This window comes from Scardinius erythrophthalmus, assembly GCF_964197995.2.
Source record: "Scardinius erythrophthalmus genome assembly, chromosome: 20".
Taxonomy (NCBI): domain Eukaryota; kingdom Metazoa; phylum Chordata; class Actinopteri; order Cypriniformes; family Leuciscidae; genus Scardinius; species Scardinius erythrophthalmus.
Window position 1 is genome coordinate 408108 of NC_138240.1, and position 22039 is coordinate 430146.

At 39.2% G+C, this 22039-nt stretch overlaps 1 protein-coding gene across 3 annotated transcripts in view; it reads left to right on the top strand.

Moving 5' to 3' along the window:
• dmxl1 (Dmx like 1) overlaps nucleotides 1-22039 on the top strand; it is a 63860-nt gene that overhangs the window by 33447 nt on the left and 8374 nt on the right. Inside the window, exons 25-42 of one of the 3 annotated variants that reach the window (XM_081350012.1) lie at nucleotides 1426-1970; nucleotides 2374-2808; nucleotides 6239-6427; nucleotides 7184-7260; nucleotides 8911-9032; nucleotides 9138-9380; nucleotides 10826-11031; nucleotides 11284-11438; nucleotides 11619-11704; nucleotides 12161-12362; nucleotides 13143-13260; nucleotides 13492-13527; nucleotides 15924-16010; nucleotides 16272-16393; nucleotides 17474-17612; nucleotides 20325-20385; nucleotides 21563-21690; nucleotides 21807-21884. In XM_081350012.1, the coding sequence (XP_081206138.1) occupies nucleotides 1426-1970; nucleotides 2374-2808; nucleotides 6239-6427; nucleotides 7184-7260; nucleotides 8911-9032; nucleotides 9138-9380; nucleotides 10826-11031; nucleotides 11284-11438; nucleotides 11619-11704; nucleotides 12161-12362; nucleotides 13143-13260; nucleotides 13492-13527; nucleotides 15924-16010; nucleotides 16272-16393; nucleotides 17474-17612; nucleotides 20325-20385; nucleotides 21563-21690; nucleotides 21807-21884 (3029 nt within the window). The remainder of the gene's footprint in view (nucleotides 1-1425; nucleotides 1971-2373; nucleotides 2809-6238; nucleotides 6428-7183; nucleotides 7261-8910; nucleotides 9033-9137; nucleotides 9381-10825; nucleotides 11032-11283; nucleotides 11439-11618; nucleotides 11705-12160; nucleotides 12363-13142; nucleotides 13261-13491; nucleotides 13528-15923; nucleotides 16011-16271; nucleotides 16394-17473; nucleotides 17613-20324; nucleotides 20386-21562; nucleotides 21691-21806; nucleotides 21885-22039) is intronic. The other 2 variants (XM_081350013.1, XR_014029011.1) reach the window with 2 other exon arrangements.

Below are 22039 nucleotides of genomic sequence, written 5' to 3' on the forward strand. Positions count from 1 at the left end.
AAGCAAGAGCTTAGACAAACAAACAAGGTGGCACAAAATTGAAACAGACAAGCAAGCACAAATTGCAAAGACATAAAAGCAGGTCAAGCAATAAACTAGAGAAAATTGACACAAAAAATAATCATGCAGAGGCCACATTGAAGCACATACAGGACATAGCATTGAAGCAGCCAGCAGAGATCAAATGGCAGAAGCATGATCATGTCACATCTAGTGCGCACATCACATCTAGCATATTAATGTGGGCAGGTGTAATTGTCGATTAGCCAATTTTTAAGGTGTGCAATAAAAGTCGAATACATATGTATGTTTTTAATTGTAATGGGCAATGAGTTCCAGTTATGTATTGCAGTAAATGAAAATGATAATTGACCAAATGTACTTTTTCTGAGAGGGATTACTAGATCGCCACGTGTGGTGCTTCTGGTATTATGACTGCTGTTACTACGTTGGATTATGAATGAATTGAAAGGAGGCGGAGCGGTATTATGTAAAATTTTGTAAACCAGACAAATATTTTTATATTTGATTACATTTTCCCAGCTCAGCAGTTTATAGTTTTTAAGGATTATACAATGGTGTAAACTGTTAGGCTTTTGGTCCAAAATTTTAAGAGTTTTTTTATAAATAGTTGCTAGTGGCTTAAGTGATGAGCTGTTAGTTTGTCCCCAGCTTGTCAGACAATATGTTAGATGTGACATAATCATTGCATCCATAAATAATTTAGCAGCATTAAAAGTAAGGGCATTTCTAATATATCTAAAATTAGCTAAACTAAACTTGACCCTATTGCAGACTTTCTTAATATGTGTTTTAAAAGAAAGATTAGAATCAATAATAACGCCCAAATATTTAAATTGCGGCACAATAGTAATGTTTTGACCCGAAATTGATATGTTTGACACACTATTACATTGTCTTTTTGTAAAAAACATTCCCACAGTTTTATCTACATTTAATTGAAGAATGTAGATAAAGGCCACATTCATTTGACCAGAATCTGCTTCCTCTGCAAATGTCACGTCGGGCCGGTGCGAGCGCACGTCACATGAGCGTCACATTCAGAGGATATTCGCTCGTTATGAGCCTGAACGATTACAAGATGAGCAAATGTTGCAAAGAGAAACATTCTGTAACAGGGAATCAAATCAGTGTAGAAGCAGCCAGAAAAGGGGCAAATTTAACTATCTATAATAAATGAAGGGGCATAATATGTCACCTTTAAGTTATTTTGCATCTCTAGTAAATGTATCTTGATTTAAGCATGTGATATTTTCCTGAAAAACAAGACTTGTTTAGAAAAAGTTTGCAGTCTGCAGAGAAAAACATAAATGAAACTAGTGCAACGATGAACAACAATGAAAAGAGGTCTTTCCTCCAAAACGTTGACATTGAATGTTATTGACACAAGTCGCTCTCTTTCAGGAGCCGCCGGCTCGTCTCCCTGTGATCCTGCCGTGTTTAACTTCTACACGTTCCTGCGCTCGCACCCGCTGCTTCTGCGCCGCCACTTCGGCTCCGCAGAGAAACCTGGAGTGTGTCTGCCGGTGGAGGGGCGTGAGGTCGACTCCATCAGCCTCACCGAGAGGAGGCTCTTCTTCAGCGCGGCGCACACACACCTGCAGGCCGGCTGCCCCATGCTGGCGCTAGAGGTGCTCTCCAAAATGCCGAAAGTCGTTAAGCGCTCGAAGCCGCGAGAGAACCGGCCCGTGTCGTGGAGCGCCTCTGAAGGCCCAGAGAAGCAGGACTGGTCTCAGCCGGTCCTCAACGGCTTCCAGTCGGTGTCCTCGCTCTCGTCTCCCAGAGAGGACAGTCATTCGGACTCGGTTCTGAGCTTCGACTGGAGCCAGCCGTCCCTCACTCTGCAGGACGAGCCTCTCGAGATGAAGTGGGACTCCGAGGAGTCGGATGTGGAAGAATCAGGACTGGCAATGAAGACCATTCACCCAGAGAACAGCAGAGATGCTCCGGTAGGCCCGCACAATGGGATTAATCGCATCCAGAATAAAAGTTTGTGTTTACATAATATATGTGTGTGTACTGTGCATAATTATTTGTTTTGATAAATACACACACATGCAAGTATATATTTAAGAAAAATGTATGTATGTTATGTATGAAATACAGTTATGAATAATACAGTATATACATGCAAATATTTCTTAAATTTACATATGCATATGTATGTATTTATCAAAACAAAATAATTATACACAGGACACACACATATATTATGTAAACACAAACTTTTGTTCTGGATGCGATTAATCGTGATTAATCGTTGCCCAGCACTTGTGATAATCGCAATCAATAATCGTAATTACAATTTCAAGGAAATAATCGACAGTTCTGATTTTCGTGGTACTCGTGCAGGTCTCGGCCTCCACCCCGACGGACCGTGGAGATTCTCCCGCCCTGACCGAGGACATCCTCGCGGCCCGGCTGAAGTTCAGCTCCTGCCTGAAGATCCTGAGCTCGGAGTTACGGACTCTCTCCACGGGCTACGAGCTGGACGGAGGGAAGCTGAGGCATCAGCTGTGCCACTGGCTGGAGCGCGAGGTGTCGGCCCTGCAGAGCGTCTGCGGGTACAACCCCTTCCTCCAGACCCTGCCCGAGGGCATCTCCTCGGACCCGAGCCGGCGGGAGGATCCGGGTCGGGAGGACCAGCGCCGCCGGAGGCTCTGGCTGAAGAGGAACCAGCCCTTGCTCCGCATCTTCCTCAGTTACTGCAGCCTCCACGGCTCTCACGGAGGAGGACTGGCCTCCGTCAGGATGGAGCTCATTCTGCTCCTGCAGGAGTCCCAGCAGGTAACAGGGTTTAAAGGAATAGTTCTCCCAAAAATTAAAATTAGCCCATGATTTTGTTGTGAACTTAGAATCGAAAGACCAGGAGACTTGGTTGTTTCTTCAGCAGGATTCTTTATTGAGAACACGAGCTGTCGGTAGCTGCAGTCACCAAGTCTGACATGAAATGTTCTCTTACAGTTTATATACATTTAGGGGCAGGAACCGAAAAAGACAGGTTTAGGAACCGGTTTTAGACAGAGCATTGCCCACCCTAATCCACTCAGCATATCTATTCAAACACTGAGACCCGAGTACAGGACTGGCTGGACTTTCTTGCTAAAACACAAACTCCAAGAGTTTCAGTAAAACAGGACTGACCAGAGTCGTTTGCTAGAAAACTCTGATAATCATAATTTATACCTAACCTTAACCCTCTGAGGTCTGAGCTGTTTTCTGGGCCCTGGAGGTGTTCTGACATGCTCTGACATTTGTGGTTATTTCTGTTACTTGTGACATTTTCATGGCTAAAGTCTAATTACACTGTATTCAGCACAAACTCTGCTACAATAATATATCAGCAGCATGTATGTAAAAGTTTGTAGTTTTGAGATAATGACATTTATGCGTGGTTTGTGAAAATACAAAAATAAATTCTCACTGAAATAAGGTCATGAAACCCATACTGATTATTTCTTCACAAGACTTTTGAAAATTGTATCACGTAGCCTAGAATATTTGCTCCAAAACGATGTGAGAATCACCCTGACTGCTCATTCAGAGAAGACAATATATTGATTTAAAAATTTTACGACGTGTTTTGTGTTAGAAAGCAATATGCGAAGGGGCGGATCACCTCATTAATATGAAAGCTTTCCACACCTGAGAAAGACAAAGAACCTCCCTAATGGCCCTATTAGGAGCTTATCAGGGCCCATCATTCTGACCAACCTTGCACAAAGAATGAGGAGATTTAAAAAAGAATGGCTTTTAAAATTGTTTGGATTTATTTACAACACAACATAATCTAAAGATACACAACAAAAAAGCACTTATTGAAGAAAGAGACCTTTGTGCCATTCCTAAAAACATTGTACATACCTTTCATTTTCTAAGGTGTTTGAAACTTTACCATGTTCATGTACAGAGACATGTACTGTGAATGTTGAAGTCAGCAGGACTCAGTGGCATCTGGGCCCTGAAAAAAAAAAAGTGAACATACTGATATCAAGAGAAAGGCCTGCACGATTTTGGGAATACATTTTAGATTTTTCTTGTTAAAATTGCTTTTTAAAATTCACAGAATACACACACACACTCACACAAATGTTTCCAACAATATATAATGAACACCAGGTTTGTTGTGCCACAACAAACCCACCAGGTTTGTTGTGCCTACTGTTGTGGTATAGGCTATGCGCAGTGCTGCATAAAATAATAACAATATAGCAGCCTATATATATTTTCAAAAAGATTTCAGTAACAACTAAGCTAGAGAAAAATATATTGATTATCATGTTACTTCAAATGTTTCCATTCGTTATGATGATATGAAATGAGATAATAGTAAAAACATGAAGCCGTTTGGAGCGTTTTGCTTTTCCAAAATATGATACATTCAAACGCGATCGCGATCAAAAATATGATACATTAAAACGCGATCGCGATCAAAAATATGATACATTAAAACGCGATTGCGATCAAATATAAAACATTATGGTTAGGTCTACCATATACATAGCCTATCTACGTTTGAGCAGATATCCACAAACACAGTAACAGTAAACACGGGTCTAAATATTATAATATTCACCATATATCTAGCAACAGTTCAACTGCAATGTGAAATTTATGCAACAATAGCAAACTAATATGTAAGAATTTCTTACCTTATCTTTCTTGTCTTCAAATATCGTTCTTCTTCTTCTGATGTAAATCCAATGTAAGCTCAGGCACGTCTTTCAAACTCGACGAAAAGTGAAGTGAAGTGTTTTGTTGTTGAGGTAATGAGGGCGATCGCGTTCCATGTGGAGATTTGCATGTGAATATCTTTTGCGCGAGTGGGCGTGGCCGAATTAAAAATAATTAGGAAGCGTTTGAGAAGCTGGAAATCTTGTTGGTTTTATACAAATTACTTAAACAGAGAATATTTGTTTTCGTTTTGAATCCGATCATTTAAAAGTACACACTTAAATGTTTATAAAGGTGTATGGCTCATAAATGTGTAACAAGTATTCGCTGAGTTTTGTTTCAGTTTATAGACGTGCTCAAGAAAAAAAAGTTCACCGCGACGGAGAGGCAGAACGCACACACTGTTTTTTTTCCTTATTTTACAAAAGCACAATGTTTTGATTTGATTGGAAGTGGACACATACAAAAGTAGAAATACCACAGATTCTTTTTTTATATTTATTTTTTCTGTATGACCATAAATGACGGAGAAATTTAAGTTTAAAGTGCTACAATGTGGAGAAAATCCAGCAAAACGCGCCGGCGCGTTTGTCGACCTCAGAGGGTTAACATGCTAAATTCAATGTAAACCTAAATTAAACATTTTAATAAATATGCTTTCCCACAATTTACTCTCCCTCAAGTCATCCTAGGTGTATATGACATTCTTCTTTCAGACGAATACAATCAGAGTTATATTAAAAATGTCCTGGCTTTTCCAAGCTTTATAATGGCAGTGAATGGGCATATATTTTTAAGTCCATCATAGTGCATCTATCCATGATAAAAGTGCATCTATCCATGATAAAAGTGCATTTATCCATCATAAAAGTGCGTCTATCCATGATAAAAGTGCATCTATCCATGATAAAAGTGCATCTATCCATGATAAAAGTGCATCTATCCATCATAAAAGTGCATCTATCCATCATAAAAGTGCATCTATCCATGATAAAAGTGCATCTATCCATCATAAAAGTGCATCTGTCCATCATAAAAGTGCATCTGTCCATCATAAAAGTGCATCTATCCATCATAAAAGTGCATCTATCCATCATAAAAGTGCATCTATCCATCATAAAAGTGCATCTATCCATCATAAAAGTCCATCTATCCATCATAAAAGTGCATCTGTCCATGATAAAAGTGCATCTATCCATCATAAAAGTGCATCTATCCATCATAAAAGTGCATCTATCCATGATAAAAGTGCATCTATCCATGATAAAATCATGTTAATTTTCTTAATTTTACTAAAAGCAGAACATTGTTTCTATTATGAGTGTACACAAAAGTAGACATTTAAACGTTTTAAATGATGTATAAAACGTGCCTGTACAACAAAAAGAGACAAAGTTATTTGAATGCACTGATAAGGAAAAAAGCGAGGTGATCGCGCCGGCATGACCTCCGACCCCAGGGGGTTAAACGTGCGCTGACCTTGGTTGGAACTATGAAAACTAAAACCAAAACTTATCTGTGTTTTGTCTGTTTGTCTCATCAGGACGATGGTCTGCAGATCTCTGTTCCCGCTCCGCAGAACATCTCTGTTCCTCTTCTTCTTGCATGGACCGCCAACTCCAAAACTGTGGTGGCCAATCCCATAGTGCACCTCACCAATCTGACCCATGACCTCCTGCACACCATCAACGCTCTCGACGCGCCTCCACATCCGGACGTCGTCAACAACGAGGTAAAGCGCAGATCAGTCTCTGTCTCATTCTCCAGCAGAAATATCTAAACATTCTTAAATCAAGAGACACTTACTGGAGAAGCAGAATGACTGAAGATATAAGTCTGAAAAATGAATCAAAATTAAGTGTTTGTGCTTAAAGGTGCAGTGTGTAATTTTCAGCGGCATCTAGTGGTGAGGTTGTGAATAGCATCCAACAGAAGTTATGGTGGCCGACAGGAAGTGATGTCATCGTCTGAGACAGCAGAGAGGAATTAGGTTTACTTAATTATTCAGTAAAACGATGTTATTGTGAATGTTATTGTGACTTGTTCATCATTGTGTCAGTGTTTATTCGCTGGCTTTAGCTGAAGCTTCTTTACACAAAGAACAATATAGTGACGAAACGTGTTTGTCCGTTCAGGGCCACCGTAGAAACATGTGGATGTAAGCGGACCCGCGGTGTGTGTAGAGAGAAATGCCTCATTCTAAGCTAATAAACACACAACGCTTCATTATGTAAGATCTTTATACACCACTGACAACACAGTTATGTGTCTGATAGTGCACTTCTGATCCTCATTAATATTACACACTGCAGCTTTAAAACAAGAACAAATATCTGCTAGTGGAGTCAGAAATATAATCTTAACTCAAAGGCAGAACCAGATTATTTGTGCTGTAAAGCGACAGAGACGCAGAGGAAGAGCTTGATTTCTGCAGTGAGTGACGTGTTGTTACTGTGATGATCCTCTAACTCTTCTTCCTCTGGTTCAGATCTTCGTGATGCACACGCTGGCAGCTTCTCTGTCGGCCTGCATCTATCAGTGTCTCTGCGACGGACACAGCTACAGGTGTGTGTTTCTGGCCTACTTCTGGCTGCTTCTACACTGATCTGATTCCCTGTCACAGAATGTTTCTTTTTCTCTTTGCAACATTTGCTCGTCTTGTAATCGTTCAGGCTCATAACGAGCGAATATCCTCTGAATGTGACGCTCATGTGACGTGCGCTCGCACCGGCCCGACATGTGACATTTGTAGAGGAAGCAGATTCTGGTCAAATGATTGTGGCCTTTGTGTGTGTCCGTTTGCACATTTATCCTCCGTCACCGCAGATTAGATCTGTGTTTATCAGCGAGCAGTAAAGGCGGAGGTGGGCTTCTGTCTTCATGTCGTCTCAAACCCACATGGCGTTCTTTCTCAAGCCTCTTCTCCAGACAGTGAATGAATAGAGACCCGGCAGAGCGAATGGGATTTAAGAGATTCAATTCAATTCACATTTATTTGTATAGCGCTTTTCACAAAACACATCGTTTCAAAGCAGCTTTACAGAAAATACATCTAAAAGATGCAGGTTTCTTTTATTTTGGAATGAAATGAAAATTCACCCTAAATGCATATTAAACATCTTATTGGGAACAATTCATCCCTGCATGTTTTAGTTTTCAATAATGTTTTGACCTTTTAATGTTTAATCAGAATGTATAGAAGCCCATTTCCACCACATAATAAAAAAAATCATGCTTTGGTAAATCATTATTATGACATAAAATGTCTAAATTATGACAAATTCAAAATAATGAGATAAATTATATAAAAAAAATTATTATTCACTATGGTCTTCCACTCATATAGAAGTTTATCCTACTGTAGTTTACGTCTGAGTTTTTTCTTTTGCATATAATAACTGCTGGAAAGTGCTTGAATTTCACTTTTAACCCTCTGGTGCTCTTCAGTCATTTTTGACTGAAAATGTTTACGTTTTGTTTTTTTAGAATTTTTTACTTCATTGGAATGGTACGAAACTTGGTAAAGGTTTTGGCACTTGCTATGTAAACTCAAAAAAAAATCATGGACATGATTCGAACAGGTTAAATGGTCCCGAAAAAAGTAGGCACACTTGAGCTCCTCGCGGTCAAGATTGAGCTCATTGGAAATTAATGCAGACGAGTTTCCTCTAGTGGAAGCGTTTGGAACTGCAGCCGAACTACATCTCACTGAAAGATGAAATTTGGAGCACAACTTGTTTAGATTTATGGCTTTGATTTTCTTGCAGTTTTAGAGTAGAACGTGATCTTGGAAATATATATTTCTTATAAAAATTGAAAATAGTATTTTTGTGCATTTTTCATAAATACATGTAAAATTCTGTAACTTTTTTAAAGTTCACTTTTTTAAACTTTTTCTTCACTTCAGCAATAATCTGCCGAGTGTCGTCTTTGAGAAGAGATCAAACTCCAGTCTGTTGCTCTAAAGCATTCAAGATTTACAACAGTTTAAGTTGGAAATAAAATGTTCAGGTCTATGCTCAAAAAGTGAATAAATGGATTATAAATACAGCGTAAATATAATTTAGTATAAAAACAATCCCCTAAAAATACAAAATATTAAATTAAAAACATTATCAAACTAAAGTATAGTACATTCTTTTCATTGACAAAAAAAAGAGCACCAGTGCCTGTATGATCATGTTTGATGTTTGTGTGATATCTGCTTTTCATCAGCCATGTAAACCCGTTCACGGGCATCACGTACCAGAGCGTCCTGATTACCCATCAGCCCCCGGTGAGGAGCGTCAGCATGGAGGAGCCCGTCCTGCCCAACACTCCCCCTGCGCAGTGGCCCGGTAAAGCCCAGTCTCTGTGACCTCTGACCCCTGACTGATCTGTGTGTGTGCGTCTGACCGTCATCTGGAGACTCTGGACTGATCTTTGTGTGTGTGTGTGTGCAGGTGTGAGTGTCCTGATGCGGCTGCTGGAAGCCTCCTCTGATGAGAACCAGCCCGGTCTCTCAGTGCTTCTGTGTGAGATCCTGAGCGCCGTGTTCCTCAGCCTGTTCGTCCACGGCTTGGCCACACACTCCACACACGAGCTGCTCCGCATCGTCGCGCACCCGCTCAACGCTAAGCTCTGGGTCGCCGTGTTCGGCGGCGGCGCTCGAGTTCCCGTGCCGGAGAAACCCACATCACCCACAGGTGCTGCTCTCTTCTGTGTTTGTGCCTCCATAGAAGGGATAGTTCACCCAAAGATGAAAATTAGCCCATGATTTACTCTCCCTCAAGTCATCCTAGGTGTATATGACATTCTTCTGTCAGACAACACAATCAGAGGTTTATTATAAAATGTCCTGGCTCTTCCAAGCTTTTTAATGGCAGTGATCATCTGCTTCTGTTTTGAAGTCCATAAAAGTGCATTTATCATCATAAAAGTGCATCTATCCATCATAAAAGTGCATCTATCCATCATAAAAGTGCATCTGTCCATCATAAAAGTGCATCTGTCCATCATAAAAGTGCATCTATCCATCATAAAAGTGCATTTATCCATCATAAAAGTGCATCTGTCCATCATAAAAGTGCATTTATCATAAAAGTGCATCTATCCATCATAAAAGTGCATTTATCATAAAAGTGCATCTATCCATCATAAAAGTGCATCTATCCATCATAAAAGTGCATCTGTCCATCATAAAAGTGCACCTAGGATGACTTGAAGGTGAATAAATCATGGGCTAATTTTCATTTTTGGGTGAACAATCCCTTTAAAGTGCCGTTATGATGCTTTCTGGGATATGACCTGTTATATAGTGTGTAATAAAGCTGTGTGTGAGTGTAAGAGCTCTGCAAAGTTTCAAAGATCAAAGTGCAGATAAATGGAGTTTTTGTCTCCTAAAAGAATGTGATTCTGAACTGAAACGAGTCGTCAATAATTGAGTCTCTCGTCCTGCTGAACCTGTGTAGGCTTGTAACTAATTTGCATAATACCCGCCTCTGGTGTTGATTGGCTGAACAGCGTCTCTTAGCTCCGCCCTCAAACACTAGTGTATCTGAGACTGGAAGAGTTTGGTTCGTGTTGTTCATGTCGAGAAGACGCTGTTTTATGAGATTGAGACGATAAAACCCACGCCATCGTTACTGTTCGTATCACTGTGATCAAGAGCTGAGATTCAGATATGATAATGAGCGTTTGCTTTTTGACCAATCACAGCAGAGCAGCTCTCAGAGAGGCGGGGCTTAGAGAGACTGAATCTTCGATGGAAGCGTTTCAGACACTGAGAGGAAAGAGCTGACTCTGCAGTGGAGATTATGAGGACATTAAAGTGTTTTTAAGCTTGGATGCGTGAGAACTTGTTGTAGGAGACTCTAAACAAAATAAAGAACTATTAAAATAGCATAATAGGGGTACTTTTCAAATAGCAGTGCATGTTTTTAATTGTTTTATGTGCAGTCTGATCATTTAACGTGTCGTTTGTTGAGTATGGGTTATTGATTCCTGAAGGAGAGAATCTACTATTAACATTATTTTATTCATTATTGTTTTTTATCAATTCAAAAACCCCAAATGGCGATGATCACGTTATGATCTTCAGTGTTGAGCTCCAGTGATACTGAAGCGTTTTGCTGTGTGTTGCTCCCTAAAGCTACTGACGCTCGTGACTCGGTGGAAGATGCGGAGCGAAAGCAGAGGCGTTTCCGGTTACGTTCATCCCGCAGTAACTCCAGAGAGAATCCCGAGATTCCCGACGGTCCCGTGAGTCCCAGACCCGAGACGGAGCCGCAAACATCCGTGTTTAAAGAGCGCTTCATCCCTCCTGAGCTCAGCATCTGGGACTACTTCATCGCAAAGGTATGAGCTTACATCGTTGGCTTCCAGTAACAGACGACGACGACATTATGTGATCAAATACAGTCAACTTGTTAACCCGCGCCACAGCGCCACCCAGTGCATTTAATTATAACTGTGAGTTAGTGCCTGGGATTTTTCAGGGATTATCGGCCAGCAAAGCAACGTAGTAAAATTTGAATAGTATTTTAGTTTTAATGTAAGTGTGTGTGTGTGTGTGTGTGTGTGTGTGTGTGTGTGTGTGTGTGTGTGAAGCCGTACCTGCCTCCCTCCGCCAGCCGAGTGGAGTACGACTCTGAGGAAAGCCAAGGCAGCGAGGATGAGGAGGATGAAGATGATGATGAGGACGAAGGAGATTATTTTGATGCCAACTCTCCACTGGCAGAACATTCCAACAGCAGCTCGTACAGGTGAGCTGAGGAGTCATGTGATCCTGTGATGATGTTCCTGTGATGATGTAATGATGTTCCTGTGATGATGTGATGGTGTGATGATGTTCCTGTGATGATGTGATGATGTAATGATGTTTCCTGTGATGATGTGATGATGTAATGATGTTCCTGTGATGATGTAATGATGTTCTTGTGCAGCTGGTGTCTGATGCGCTTGGCGATGGTGCAGATGGTGCAGTTCAACCTCAAGACCTTCTACCCAACGACAGGTCATGACCTCTTAGGTAATGAGCCTTTAACTGCAGCACACGTATGATGTTTAGAGAGCGTGGGACGCGACGTGGATGATGCTAAACACAGTTATATAGTTATATATAGGATAGTTCACCCAAAAATGAAAATTAGCCCATGGTTTACTCACCCTAGGTGTACATGGCGATGCGTGAACATCAGCAGTGCGTCGCTTTAGTGGACTGAAGTGGAATCCGTATGTTCGTTCAACCGGAAGCTAGTGATTTACTTTATAAAGTTTTAAATGTGGATATTTTTCTCACACAAACACATCGCTTTAAGCCATGATAAAAGAACGAGTTCCCTTTCTTTATTCTGTAACGGAAACAAGCTTCCAAATGATATACAATTTCTTATGTAGTGAAATATGCTTTTGGTCATAGTATGATGTGTGTGTAGTGTCATGTAACGTGTGTGTGTGTGTGTGTGTGTGTGTGTGTGTGTGTCAGATCTGCCCGTGTGCTCTCCGCTGTGTCACGCGGCTCTGAAGACGCTTCAGCGATGGGAGACGCTGCTCCTCAAGAGGCTGGAGATCTTCGGAGGTCCTCCGTCAAACTTCATCTCCTCGCAGCTCCTGGACGAGAGTGTGTCGTCGGGACCGGCGCTCCTGCGGCACAAGGCCCTGTTTGAGCCCTCAAACACACCCTTCAGGTACGGGACGCAGCTCACGTGTGTGTTCACGCTAGAGCTGCACGATTAATCGAAATGCGATTTGGCAAAGGCTGCGATTATTTATATACTGGCCAAATATGCCCTGCAGAAGTACGATAACACACATCACTCCAGGAAACCCCTATGAGCATCACACACACACACACACACACACACACACACACACACACACACACACACACACACACACACACACAGGAAACCCCTATGAGCATCACACTCTCTGTCTCTGAATAAACAGAAGACTGAAACGCTTTGATTGGTTAATCATGAGTAATAAACACACGACTGCCGTATTCTGTGTCAGAAGCTCATAATCTCACAGAAGGAGGAGCTCAGCTGTCCTTACACACACACACACACACACACACACACACACACACACACACACACTCATCATCTCACAGAAGGAGCTCAGCTGTCCTCATGAAGTGAGTTTGGAGGAAATGCATGTTATTAAATGTCGTCTGTTGTTGGATTAGAGGTTCATAAATGCGTCTCATGTCTGGAAAGATGTTTGGCGCGTGTTGCTTTTTCAAATGCATGTTATAAGCGACTCGAACTCAGAGCTTTCAGAGTGAGCCGCGTTTCCTGAGCCGTACGGCACTGACACGCTGCACATAACTAATGATCTCAGCCTTTACCAGTTCAATATCGTGATGAGCCAGCTCAGTGTAAGTGTGAGTGTAAATTGCGATTAATCGTGCTAATGTTAGCCCCAGTTCCCGTGTGTGTAGTCAGTGTGTGTTCTGTACTCAGGTCTCGCAGGCGCTCGGCTCTGCCCGTGAAGCGACTCTGGCTGTATCTGGTCAAACAGGAGGAGGTTCAGGAAACGTTCATACGAAACATCTTCACTAAGAAACGAGATCTGAACGAGGTATGTGTGCTCGCCCTTTTTCCCAGAATGCCCCTTAAATACCCCCGTTCACCGTCAGCTGATGGTGTTCGTAACGATCGCTCGAGTCTGTTCATCCATGAATGCCTGTAATGTCATTAATACTTGTTAACCTGTGTTGTACGTGTGGTAACTGTGTGAGTAACCGTCTAACGGTGGATTGTGATGTGTGTGATTGACCTGCATGTTTCATCGTAACTCTTGCATCCGGAGACTGACAGTGTGCCGCTGGATCCCACACACAACCAGGTATCTAACCGAGAGATAATAATCCTCATCCAGTCATGTGATCTGTAATGAAGGCTCTTTAAGGGTGTTTTCACACCCATAGATCGTTTGTCTTAATCCGAAACAGGGACTTAGTTTGTTACAATGTTGCATTTTCTTCTTGGTTCGGTTCGTTTTCGCAAGGCAATCTTTCAAAGCACTGCAAAAAATGCTCTTTTTAGTATTTTTGTCTTGTTTCCAGTCCAAATATCAAACATTTCTTAAATCAAGATCCATTTACTAAAGTAGTAAAATTAAATAAGATATTATGTCCTGTTTTCCCAGGGGATTTAATCAAAATGAAGTGAGTTTTTGCCTAAAACAAGCGAAATGATCTGCCAGTGGGGTCAGAAAAATAATGTTAATTCAAACAGAAACAAGATTATTTTTCTCACCCCTTTGGCAGATCATTTACCTTGTTTTAAGCAAAAACTCACTTCATTTTGATTTATTTTGCCAGAAAACAAGACTTAATATCTTATTTATTTAACTACTTTAGTAAATGGATTTTTTGCAGTGAGCATACAGACGTGTTCACACAAGTCACATGCAAGTACAACTGTCCTCTTATTGGTCAGCGTTTCCTCTGCTCATCCATCAAGATGATCGACAAGTTCGCTCAGCTGATTTCGGCTTTATTTGTAACTTTCGAGACACGCAAACACTAGACAAATGTATCCGTCATTACTGCGGTAAATTATATACTACACTCGTATTAATACCACAGCTCGTTTGCAGTCGGGCCGAGACATCTCGTTCGGGTGGTTTTGGTGCGGATCACACACAAGTGTTCACACATGCCTTACCGAACCGAACACAGGGAGAAAACACAACAAACACTCGGGTGTGAAAGTGCTTCACTCCTGGCTGACGGTCACATGAGCTGAAAGACAAGTATCTGTGCTGTGATTGGTTAAGACTGCTGTTGTGGGTGAAGATTGTAATTTAATGTGTTAAACTTACAGCAATAACATCAAATAATGATAGAAATGAGCATCACTGCTGGGATACGTGACCTTCAACCCTCATGTCATGTCGCATCAAGACCTTAAGACTGTTGGTGTGTCCCAATTCACACTCTTATGCACTCTTGATGCCATTTTGTAATATAAATAGTGCGATTAGTGTGAAATTATGCACTTATTTAACCCCCCCACCCAAACAATTAAGTTTGGTGTGTTGAAAACATGCACTTGATAACCTTATAAATAAATCTCAAAATAACATTATAAAACTCAAACACTAGATGGGAGAGTACATAGTGTATAGTGCGTCATTTGGGACACAGCTTAAGTCTTACAAGCTAGTTTGACCAGTTGTTTCATTTTCATTATTAAAAATTCACCTCCCAGACTCTTTAAAACACCACCTGTAATATTCGACAGGCAATTTTCAGGCCATTTTATGTCGCTTTATTGTTGAATTTTTAATAATGAAATTGTATGTGAAATGTTTTCAATAAATGAAAATATACAATCATGTTGAATTTCGGCCCGTAAGAAGGTAAATCAGTTCAACATGCTTGTTTGTTTTAGTTGCGGTCAAGGGTTCACCAGTCTTGCTTTTCAGATTCGAACTAGACCAGTCTTGTGTTGTTATGTATCTGACTCATGACCAGTCTTTGACTAAATTGTAAGACTAGTCTAAGCTGATCATGCAACCCGGCCTCTGGTCAGAAAGTGTCGATCCCCCACAATTCACTGCAATCTCGCGTTCATATGTGAGACACATGGCACGAGAACATCGAGTCCTGACCTAGATTTGTTCTCCGTGTTCATCTGAGTGAAACGGCACATATTCTGCAGCTCGAGGATCTGATGTTCCTGCATTTCAAAGCGTGAACACTGAACATTAGTGATGGGCTTGTTCCACAGATTATTCTCCTCTAGCAGAAGCTCATGACAGGAAGGCCTTTATAAGAGTCTTTAAACGTGTGATAGATGAGCTGTGCACCCGTTCACTCTAGTGTTCATTTTGTCTCATGATGTCTCATAGAACTCGTATGCATGCTTTATTTCACCTCATCTAGTTTAAAACAACAGCAAAAAAATACTATATGAAGAGGTCAGATGCAAAAGCCTCTGAGTGCCATCTGAATTTTCTTCTAGAATGATCATTTTTATCAAGCTCATATATTTAAGTTCAGTAATTTCACTTAAATGACATTTTCATTGGCTTTTAAGTGAAATGACTGAACTTAAATATACAAGCTTGATAAAAATTATCATTTTAGAAGAAAATTTCTGATGGCACTTAGAGGCTTTTGCATCTGAACTCTTCATTTATTATATATGTATAAGCGTATGTGCTTTTATTCATATAGTCGAGATTCCCGTCTGACGAGCGTTAGTGATGTCGCTGTCTGGCTTCTCCCGCAGATCGAGGCTGATCAGGGATATCCAGGAGGAAAAGCTCGCATCATCCACAAGGAGTCTGACATCATCACGGCCTTCGCCATCAATAAGGTGCAGTTGCGGGACGTCCTGCTGTTGGGTTTGACCTCTGACCTCTGAAGTATAATGAGACTCACTGGGAGATACACTGGTGTTTTGCCAGATGAGAAGTTTATCTATGCATCATCTATTTACTCTTAATTCCTTTTATAACTGTTTTAATTCTCCTTGCTTTTATTTTGTGATTATTTTAATTCCTTTCCGTGTAAAGCACTTTGAATTGCCAGTGTGTGAAATGCTTTATAAATAAACTTGCCTTGGCTTTGTCTTCAGGCCAATCGCAACTGTTTAGTGATCGCCTCCACACACGACATCCAGGAGCTCGACGTGTCCTCAATCCTCGCCACTCAGGTGCTCACGTGGATCGACGACGAGGCGGAGGCCGAGGTCAAAGGGTGATTCAATTCAATTCAGTTCAATTCACATTTATTTGTATAGCACTTTTCACAATACACATCATTTCAAATCAGCTTTACAGAAAATGCATGAGACCACATTACAGTTTACAGTGATCTGATATCAGAGTTATGCATTTCAGAAATGTACATATACAAATCACAGTTAGCTAAACATTTATTAATTTAAACAATGCAATAATAAGCAGTTCAACGACACCGATGGAGATCTGAGGGACTGATGAAGGAAAACCACTTTTAATCCTCATTATGAGTCCTAATCATAAATACAGTGCATGTTCACAATAACAGTTTAAATACATAAAATAATGATTTAAACTGTTTTATATCTGATATACACATTTATATTAAATGTCATTCTCATTAATGGAGTTAAGCACTTAAATTACATCAAATCATTACAGAGAAGTTACAAAAAAATTTTTATTTTAATAAGTAATATTTGTAGTGGATGCGATGCTTTTGAACACTTTTCCTGAGGAATGCTGTGTGTTAATGTTTGCTTAGCGCTTGATAACAGCAGAACTCGTGCTCTGAGGAAATATGTTCATGCAAATAATGATCAATAATGCACAATCTGTTTCCATTAAAAATATAAAGCAATTAAAAATAGTATTTGGCCAGTGGAAAAGATTGAGAAAAACTTTTTCTGAAATGTATTTTATATTATTTGATTTATTAATTCAAAAACAAGGCAACTACTAAATGATTTTTAGTAATGTAATGTGATGCACATCCGTATCTCATATTTTCCTAATGTCTTGTACCGTTAAACATGGAATCACGTAGATGTAAATGATATGCAGATGAGGATATAGTAAAACGAGGCTTTGTAAGCTCCAGATATGGTTATTTTGGGAAGGAGACGCATGGGAACACAATTTTCCTCCGACTGGGATTATTAAGGGAATTCTGGCGTTCACACGCCTTTATAAGTCTGAATATGTTTTGGCTTTCGGGCGCACATACACTTAGTGAGGATCCTACACACAGTTTTATAAATGCGAGCCCTGATCAGTTGTGGGTCGCAGGTGTGAGTTCAGCTTGTGTTGTGTGCAGGACGGATGATTTCCTGGTGGTTCATGCGCGGGACGACATCAGCACGCACGGCAGCACACCTTACACACACAGCAGCCCCGGGACGCCCATCAACATGCCCTGGCTGGGCGGCCTGCAGACCGGCAGAGGAGCCGCCGTGGTGAGCACTGTTCATGTTCGTTGACGAATAATTTTCGGCATTATTTTTGTCATACGACATTTTTGCACAGACGAAAACGAGACGATAAAAAACAGTTTTGAATGACAAAAACTATGACGAAAATCTATTGACGTGATCGTCAACGTGTTTCCAAACCCTTTTTCCCCTCAAACACCCTAGCCATGACCAACTAATATAAATCTTAGATTAACAAATAAAATTTGCTTAAGATCATTCTACTTAATCAATAATAATACGTTGTTGTGTTTGTCAACTGTCTTGTCCCTCTGTTGTCTGTCTATCACCTTGTCATGTCTTTTATGTTACGTGTTACACTCTGTTCGTGGTGTTATAATCTCCCCTCCCCTCATGTACCCAGGGTCTCACTAAACTGGTTGAATGGTTACGCACTGTATATAAATCTGTCGTCAGTATTGTAATATATTGTGTATATAATTTGCTTTATTAAACAATAAAGTTGTCCTCCGAAGAGGGGGGGTGGTGGTGGGCCAAAAAAAAAAAGACGTGATCGTCAACGAATAAAAACTGACGAAAATCTATTTACATTTTCGTCAACGAATAAAAACTGACGAAAATCTATTGACATTTTCGTCTACAAATAAAAACTGACGAAAATCTACAAATAAAAACTGACGAAAATCTATTGACATTTTCGTCTACAAATAAAAACTGATGAAAATCTATTGACATTTTCATCTACAAATAAAAACTGACGAAAATCTACAAATAAAAACTGACGAAAATCTATTGACATTTTCATCTACAAATAAAAACTGACGAAAATCTATTGACATTTTCATCTACAAATAAAAACTGACGAAAATCTACAAATAAAAACTGACGAAAATCTATTGACATTTTCGTCTACAAATAAAAACTGACGAAAATCTACAAATAAAAAACTGACGAAAATCTATTGACATTTTCGTCTACAAATAAAACTGACGAAAATCTATTGACATTTTCATCTACAAATAAAAACTGACGAAAATCTATTGACATTTTCGTCTACAAATAAAAACTGACGAAAATCTACAAATAAAAACTGACGAAAATCTATTGCCATTTTCGTCTACAAATAAAAACTGATGAAAATCTATTGACATTTTCATCTACAAATAAAAACTGACGAAAATCTATTGACATTTTCATCAACGAATAAAAACTGACGAAAATCTATTGACATTTTCATCTACAAATAAAAACTGACGAAAATCTACAAATAAAAACTGACGAAAATCTATTGACATTTTCATCTACAAATAAAAACTGACGAAAATCTACAAATAAAAACTGACGAAAATCTATTGACATTTTCGTCTACAAATAAAAACTGCCGAAAATCTACAAATAAAAAACTGACGAAAATCTATTGACATTTTCGTCTACAAATAAAACTGACGAAAATCTATTGACATTTTCATCTACAAATAAAAACTGACGAAAATCTATTGACATTTTCATCTACAAATAAAAACTGACGAAAATCTATTGACATTTTCGTCTACAAATATAAACTGACAAAAATCTACAAATAAAAACTGACGAAAATCTATTGACATTTTCGTCTACAAATAAAAACTGATGAAAATCTATTGACATTTTCATCTACAAATAAAAACTGACGAAAATCTATTGACATTTTCATCAACGAATAAAAACTGACGAAAATCTACAAATAAAAACTGACGAAAATCTATTGACATTTTCATCTACAAATAAAAACTGACGAAAATCTACAAATAAAAACTGACGAAAATCTATTGACATTTTCGTCTACAAATAAAAACTGACGAAAATCTACAAATAAAAAACTGACGAAAATCTATTGACATTTTCGTCTACAAATAAAACTGACGAAAATCTATTGACATTTTCATCTACAAATAAAAACTGACGAAAATCTATTGACATTTTCATCAACGAATAAAAACTGACGAAAATCTATTGACATTTTCATCAACGAATAAAAACTGACGAAAATCTATTGACATTTTCATCTACAAATAAAAACTGACGAAAATCTATTGACATTTTCATCAACGAATAAAAACTGACGAAAATCTACAAATAAAAACTGACGAAAATCTATTGACATTTTCGTCTACAAATAAAAACTGACGAAAATCTACAAATAAAAAACTGACGAAAATCTATTGACATTTTTGTCTACAAATAAAACTGACGAAAATCTATTGACATTTTCATCTACAAATAAAAACTGACGAAAATCTATTGACATTTTCATCTGCAAATAAAAACTGACGAAAATCTATTGACATTTTCATCAACGAATAAAAACTGACGAAAATCTATTGACATTTTCATCAACAAATAAAAAATGACAAAAATCTATTGACATTTTCATCAACGAATAAAAACTGACGAAAATCTATTGACATTTTCATCAACGAATAAAAACTGACGAAAATCTATTGACATTTTTGTCAGCGAATAAAAACTTAGTTGACTAAAATCTTGTATTTTCTAGACTAAAACTAAAAGCTAAATATGACTGAACTTAAAACAATTCAGATGACTAAAATATGACTAAAACTAAATTGCATTTTAGTAAAAAGACTAATAACTAAAGCAGAATTTGCTGCCAGAATGAACACTGGTGGAGAGTAACGGCACTGAGCGGCTCGCTTTAAACCCGCTGATCTCATGCTCTCTTCTGTGTTCACGCAGCTCATCAAACGAAACATCAACAACGTGAGACGGATGACATCACACCCCACACTCCCGTACTGTAAGTCCCCGGCTCGTGTTCATGCGGTGGGATCTGCTCCACTTCTCACGTTATTCTGTGTCAATGGAAGTGAATTAATGACAAATGTCTCCGAAACTAAACACTTGTTGAATTGCACTAACTGGATAGAAATGCATTCCATTTTTGGGGACTGAAATCCAACATGGCTGTATGTTTAATATTTGAATATTTCAATTGAGAGCATTTACCACACAATTTCATTATTAGAAAATTATAATAGAATAATAGAATATAATAGAATCTATATTCTATTTTCCAAAATATTTGTTCAGGTTTGTTCGGAGAGGTTCCAAATGCCATAACTTCTGAGATATTAACATTACATTTTGCTCAGATACAAACTTGATTTTATGACCTTTCATAGATTAATTCTAATAGTCATTATGTCACGCATGAATAGTAACGAAAATGACGGGGGAAATGCATTACATTTTCAGGTGTTTTGTCAGCGGTGTTGTAATGCAAGTCTCCAAACGGCTCCAAATCCATTTTGTTCAAGCTTAGAAAGGTTTTCTATTCATCAAATGAGACCATGAAATATAAAAGCCTTACCTTTAAGTGTGGAATAATTCAGATGTCTTCAGGGTGTAAGGGGTTAATATGCGAGCTCTGTTAATGCACTGCATTGAATTTAAATTAGTGCAATTCAACATGCTGTTTTGTTCCAAAGACATTTGTGACCCTGGATCACGTCACCAGTCTCGAGTCGCACGGGTTTATCTGTGGCAATAGCCAACAATACATGTATGGGTCAAAATTATCCATTTTTCTTTTATGCCAAAAATCATTAGGATATTAAGTAAAGATCATGTTCCATGAAGATATTTAGTAAATTTCCTACCGTAAATATATAAAACATGTATTTTTGTGAGTTAATGCAGCACAATCGATTTTAAAGGCGATTTTCTCAATGTTTAGATTTTTTTGCACCCTCAGATTCCAGATGTTCAAATAGTTGTATCAATTCAATCAATCAATATCCTAACAAACCATACATCAAGTTTTCAGATGATGTATAAATCTCAATTTAAAAACATTGACCCATGTGACTTGTTTTTAACATGTTTTGTGGTCCAGGGTCACATTTGTAGTTTGTTTACTCCCGTAATGTGTCAGCATATGCTCAACGTGTGTGTGTGCGTGTGTGTGTGTGTAGACCTGACGGGGGCGCAGGACGGTAGTGTGCGCATGTTCGAGTGGGGTCACTCACAGCAGATCACCTGCTTCAGGAGTCCCGGGAACACCAGGGTCACCAGAATACGCTTCAACTACCAGGGCAATAAGGTGCGTCTGCGTCGCCCAAAACCCAGCGCAGACACCGAGCGAGAGAGCGCCGTGTGTTAACCAGCTCTTCTGTGTGTGTGTGTGTGTGTGTGTGTGTGTGTGTGTGTGTGTTTCAGTTTGGGATCGTGGATGCGGATGGAGCGCTCAGCCTCTGGCAGACCAGCACTTCGGGACACACACACAAACCCTATCTGGTACATCACACCGCATCACTTCCTGTTCACTGCAGTAACCTGTGGATTCATGATACTGTACATGTGTTTATTCTGTCTTTGTGTCTTTATACAGTCAAACACACATTTATTCAGACGTCTTCAACATTTCTCACATTATCAGTTTATCCGCTATA